The sequence below is a fragment of the Sesamum indicum genome, linkage group LG6 (assembly GCF_026168435.1).
Source record: "Sesamum indicum cultivar Baizhima isolate 11 linkage group LG6, ASM2616843v1, whole genome shotgun sequence".
Lineage (NCBI taxonomy): Eukaryota > Viridiplantae > Streptophyta > Magnoliopsida > Lamiales > Pedaliaceae > Sesamum > Sesamum indicum.
The window spans coordinates 11,867,120-11,873,487 of NC_142662.1; the positions used below are offsets into that span (position 1 = coordinate 11,867,120).

A 6,368-nucleotide genomic window follows, 5' to 3' on the forward strand; every position below is an offset into this window, starting at 1 on the left:
ATAAAGAGGTCGTTCAATGCCACTTGCCACCGTACTCAAGCCATCATTAGTCCACAATTCAACTGGCAAGTGTCGAAGTTTAACCCAAACTGGGACTTGGGTATGTTTCAGCTTACGTAGGACCATTCCCGGCTCCCATTTTTGCAACATAATTGGTTGTCCTTGGAACAACCATGGTCCGCCCTCTATAACTTCTTCCATTGCCACTATAGTTTTGAATCGAAAGAAGAAAAATCCATTTGTCGTGGCTGTGACTTCTGCTAACAATGGCCAAATAGATTTGACGTAGTCCTTTACGTGATGAAAATATGGTCTTTTGCCCAAAAAATAACCCACTGGTGTCGCATTCCAACGACGGGAACCATCTCGAACCATATCCAACGTGGGTCGTACAATAATTTCACCAGTTTGCATCATAGGTGGCACATAAGTCAATATTTTTCGAGACGAATTATGGAAAATATTGGCAATCTTATCGTGATAATTCATGAAGTTCAAACAAGGCTGTAGTGGCACATTACCAACAAAGATTCCAGTGGGTGAAGATGTCGGTAATGATGTGACATCTGCAGTCACGTGCACTGGCGCAGCATCAACAGAAACAACGTCGGCAGTAGGCAGTTCCGGCAACATCATCGGCGGGTGATCAGATGAAACCTGCAACAAAGGTTGCTGATTTTCTATCATCAATGGAGTGGTAGCTTCATCTCGCGCCTCTAGCGGTGCCATAGAAACCCTAAGATTCAAATCTGCAGCAGCCTTATTTTCAGAGATCTGCAGCGATGGCGCCAAGCAAGGAGGATGCTCTGCTGCCTGTTCAGCTGTCAAGCGCACCAAACGGCGAAACAACAGCTCCTGCGAATTCCTGTCGCCTTCTCCATATTTCGCTGTCCAACGAGTGTAGATCGTTCAGTGCGCGAACAGATTCGTCATCCCCTTTGTCAATTACTCTATTGGCCAAAACAATAAAATCTGCAAATTGAAACTCCATGGGAGACAGATTAATCGCTGGCGCATCTTCCCCATCCAAACTGTCATCGGTCGTTGCTGCGTTGTTGTTGTTCGCCTGCCCCATCGTCAACAACATTCCCCAACTCACCGCCATCTATCCCCGACACCATATCGTCTTCATCCTCGTCGGCCGCGACGTCAACGTGAATTCCGTGTGAAGTGTGTGTATTTTTAGGTGTAGTAGTGTGTGAGAGAGAACAAAGAGGAGAGTCCATATTTCTCTAACTTCTAATTATTCCAAGCATTATTGGTAAATGTAATTTTCATTAAGTAAAAAATGGTACAGTATAACAAAGTGATCATCAGGTGGTTTCTCCCTCGACAGGCCAAGGGATACGCCATAGTCTATAACAAAGCTCGTGTACTGACAGAACTAGCTAATGAAATACTAATGATCCGCTGCCTGACATCATCAACTATCAATAACTCCATGGTGCTCGGAGTCCTCTCAACATGCTCAAAACGTCTCAAGTTTCTCTCCCTCCAAATGTGGTAAATAGAAGATGCTAGTAGTGCTCGATAAGCTATGTTAACGATGTGCTTACCCCTCCATCTGAGAGAAGCCCACTCAATGTCGTTCGCCCAGTCTCTATTGGGCTAATGAAATCGTACCTTTCTCCATATTGCTGCGAGACACTGTCGGCTAAATCTCCACTGGAAGAAAAGGTGTGAATGTGTCTCTGTTTTTGGGTAAAGGTAAGTTTCATTAAAAAAAGAGTATAGTACAACAATCAAGTGGTGTCTCCCTCAACAGACCAAGGGATACACCAAAGTCTATAGAGCGCACATGTGCTAATAGAATATGATAGATTAATACTAAGTATCCTCTGTCTAACGTCATCTACTATGCAAGTAGCTAATACACGTTCTGGCCGTTGGGTGTGTTCAAAGCGTCTCAGGTTCCTCTCTCGCCAAATGTGGTATATGCATGCACTAGGGTAAGGCTCGATAAGCAATATTAATGATATGCTTTCCCCTCCAGTTCCTCGATGCCCATTCTACGTCTCTTGTCCACTCGCGATTGGGCCAAGAAAATTGAACATGTTATTGTACAGTTGCAAGGCATCTTCTACTAAATCGACATCGGAAGAACATGTGAGTGTGTGTCTCCACTGTACCCTCATCACAAAGGATACATCCACCTAGGTGGGTCATCCAAGCTTTATCGGTAGTCGGTAGCTTCTCCTGAATTGCTAACCAAAGGATGAAATTATGTTGGGGAATCTTCAATGAACCTGAAAGTAGTGAAGACCATCCTACTTTTAGTCCAGGTGGGCAGAAAAGTATGTATAGTGATTGTGTGGTGGGTCGTCCCTCTGAGAATCTCCAGTTGATCCTGTCGTCCCCTCCATGAATCTGAGGTAATGTGTAAATGATCTCCATACATTCCAAATCAGTAATAAAAGGCCCTTTCTTCCAATATTTACTAATTACATATTTGAAGGAAAAAAATGCAAAAATTCTCTCACTAAAAATTCTCTCTTACACACACTATCACACCAAATTTTCACACATATGCAACCTAATTCTTTAACTCCATCACCAACCGACGAAGACGCCGGCAAAGACGTTGCCGACAACGAAATTGAAGTCGGAGAAGTGACAGACGTCGACGAGCAGAACGAGGAGACTGCCCAGGTGGGTTTCAACAGTTTTCCGGCCTCGAAATATGAAGGGTTGCGCAAGTCTCAGCCGGCGATGGACGGCGACTTTCAAGGAACAAATGGCAGGAAGAGCTTCATGGAGATGAATGGAACTCAACCATGTGAAAAAGATGGTACCTTGCGCCCTGAATATGGAGAAGACAACGCGCCGCTATTATTAGTGTTTTCTGAAGATGAAGAGTCGCGAGAAAAATTTCAGACGGATTCTTCATCCTCTTCGGCCGATGATGGAATCCAAGGATCTGTGGAGAAGTTTACAAGATATCCAAACGAGAAAGGAGACACTGAATCATCTCCTCTAATGGCACCGCAAAAATTAGGGTTTGAACCTTCATCCTTCAATGGCGGACGGCAAGCTGAGCCATTTAATCTCGACGAATTTTTACGATTGGCTCACGCAGTTATTAACAATGGAGATGAGAAGACGGTTGTAGCACTATGGAATCTGAAAAGTAAATGGACAGTGCGATTTCGAAGTATGCCGTAGCTGCGTTCTTTAGTCGATCTGAAGGGAGGTGGTGCGCCGCCACGACTGGGTGGTCTTCGTCCACCTGTGAGATGCCTTTTAACACCGAGAATTAACAGTGGGTCATCGAAAAACGCTGGCACTAAGACACAGACGCCGGCGACTTGTTCTTCTGATTTTTACGCCGGAACAGATGCAGATTTATGTGCACCGGAGACGAGCAGTTCAGCTATGGCAGTTCCAGCGAAGGATAACCGGCGATGTTCAGATCTGACGACTATTGGGTTTCTGCAGCATGCTGACGTGGCGATTAGGAGTGATGTGGCGGGTAAATTGGCAACACATGTGGCAGAACAGTTGACGGCTGACAGGGACGTTGACGTCATGGATGAGGCTGGCATGACATATACTGCTGACATCATTGATGATGCAGGCGCTGATGTAAGGGATGATGCTGGTATGACCTATGCAGATGACATCACTGCTGATGCAGGCATGACAACATCAACTGCTAAATCTCATGGATGACATCACTCTGCACAAGAAGACAAAAAATCTGCATTCTGAGCTTAATTCTTGCGCTCCTATGGGATTGTTCGTCGGTAACATACTGTTACATGCATGTTCGGACACGATTTTCGATGACAAAATAGCTCATGCATTTCATAACTCAACTCGTAAGACCCTATCTTATGTGGCTCCAACAATTCAAAATGCAGAGGTGATAATGCGACCAACACTGGATATTATACGAAACGGATCTAAACGATGGAGGGCTACCGCGGTAGGGTATTTCCTAGGGAAAAGGCCGTATTTTCATCATCTGAAGGAGTTTGCAATGTCGGTATGGCCGGGCTTGAAGGAGGTCACTGGTACTAATAATGGATTCTTTTTCCTCCAATTCAAATCAGTTGCTACTATGGAAATGTCATTGAAGGAGGGCCATGGCTATTCCAGGGGCAGCCTATTGTTCTCCAAAAATGGGAACCAGGGATGGTATTAAGGAAACTACAGCATACACAAGTTCCTGTGTGGATCAAACTTCGTCACGTTCCAGTCGAGTTCTGGACAGAGGAAGGACACAGTATGGTGGCTAGTGGAGTGGGTAAACCACTTTACCCAGATGCAATTACGAGAGCATGCATGAGACTGGATTTCGCTCGTGTATGCGTAATGTTGGATGTGACATCAAACTTACCGAAGCACATTATAATTATGACACCAGATGAGGACGGAGGAGAATCACCTTGTAAAGTAGATGTTAAGTATGAGTGGTTACCACAGAAGTGCAAAAAGCTGTATGACATTGGGACACTCTGCCAAAGAGTGTGTTCACAACAAACCAAAACCAGCTAAACCGCAGATTGCTGTATATGTACCCAAAATAAGGACGCCACAAGAGCCTGAACGGAGTACGAACCATCCTATGGAGGATGCTAATGCTACTAATATACCATCCCGACCACCACATATGCCTAATCGGAACAAGAGCAGACCACCACTTGCTCCACTAGTAGAAAAGCAGAGAGGGACGTGCGCACACTAGAGATGCAACCGGCCCAAGTCGTGAGGAGAGGGGTAAGGCGCTTGTTATATATAATAACTTTGATGCACTTAACCTACTAGATGATACAGATGAGTCGACTCGGGGTCCTAAGCATAGCAACCCCATACCTAGTGATCCATGTTAAATGCAGCAATATGGAATGTTCGGGGCCTGAACAAAAGAGATCATCAGATGGCAGTCAAAGACATTGTTGCTGAGTTCAGGTTACAATTCATCAGTCTACTTGAAACTCGTGTTCGTAGTAATAATGCAGCTCAAATTCAATCTTTTTTATTATGGATTATGGATCTTCTAGTAATCGGGTGTGGATTGCATGGAATGATAATTTTATTGATGTTGATGTGGTTGAATGTGGAATGCAATTTATACACTCTCTTGTTACTATTCGTGCAATTCATGAGGCAATTGTTATTACTGTTGTTTATGGGGCAACTGAGGTGGGTGACAGAAGGGAGTTATGGGAGTCATTGGAAATTATTACTGTGCAAGCTGATACACCGTGGCTGATAGGAGGGGATTTCAATGCGGTGCGAGACCTTAGTGAAATATGTGGAACATCTGGAGATATTCGAATGACAATGGAAGAATTTAATGTATGTATTCAGAATACAAGATTACTACAATTACCCATGCAGGGTGAATGGTACACATGGCACAATTGCTGTGCGAGTCCACGGAATCTTTGGAAAAGACTGGACCGAATGCTGATTAATGATAGGTGGATGGCACGGTTCCCGACCTCATTCTATTCCAGCCTCACTCCATGCACTTCAGACCATTCACTGATGGTCCTAAATGGGGATAGACAACAACAATTCAAAGGTAAGTTCCGATTCGATAACTACCTCACCCTATCACCAGATTTTATCCCTGTGCAGAATATATGGCAACACAACATAATTGGGGTACCTATGTATGCGGTGACACAAAAGCTTAAAGCCCTCAAACCTATTTTTCGAGAGCAAAGGAGAAATAAGGGGGACCTGTCACATAAGGTACAACTGGCAAAAGGGTTTCTTGAGTCGGCACAAGTATTTCTTAGTTCTAATAGACGAGATGAACTATTCATACAACTGGAACAATGCTGTCGCCTTGTATTGGCTAAAGTTACCAAGCTTGAATAGAGTATGTTACAACAACGAGCAAAAATAGAATGGATGAAGGGGGGTGACCAATGTTCCCGGGTTTTCTTTTGTAAGATTGCTCAGAGGAGATCGACAAGACGAATCTTACAAATCAATGATGATCAAGGAGCCACCACCCACACTGATCCAGGAGAGGTAATCAATGAGTTTGTTTCATACTACCAAAATCTCCTTGGTGGGGAAAGACGATGAGCAGTTCTGGATATTCAATTCCTAAGACCTTGGGCTAGATATCTACTGGATAAAGAGGAAGCTAGTTCTCTATTATTGCCATTCACCCCAGGTGATGTTAAACAGACTATTTTTGACATAGCGAAGGATAAAGCACTGGGACCTGATGGTTTCTCATCAGGATTCTTCAAAGCTGCATGGACAATAGTGGGACAGGAGATAACACCGGCGGTACTGGATTTCTTTGCTACCGGCCGAATTCTAAAACAAATCAACACTACATTATTGGCGCTTATACCTAAGGTACATTCCCCAATGACAGTTAATAATTTTCGTCCTATTTT

At 44.0% G+C, this 6,368-nt stretch overlaps 1 protein-coding gene across 1 annotated transcript; it reads left to right on the plus strand.

Moving 5' to 3' along the window:
• The first annotated feature begins 4,983 nt into the window (after window positions 1-4,983).
• Window positions 4,984-5,832, plus strand: LOC148787781 (uncharacterized). The gene has a single exon (XM_088881364.1). The coding sequence runs from the start codon at window positions 4,984-4,986 to the stop codon at window positions 5,830-5,832; it is 849 nt and encodes a 282-aa protein (XP_088737490.1).
• Window positions 5,833-6,368: the final 536 nt, after the last annotated feature.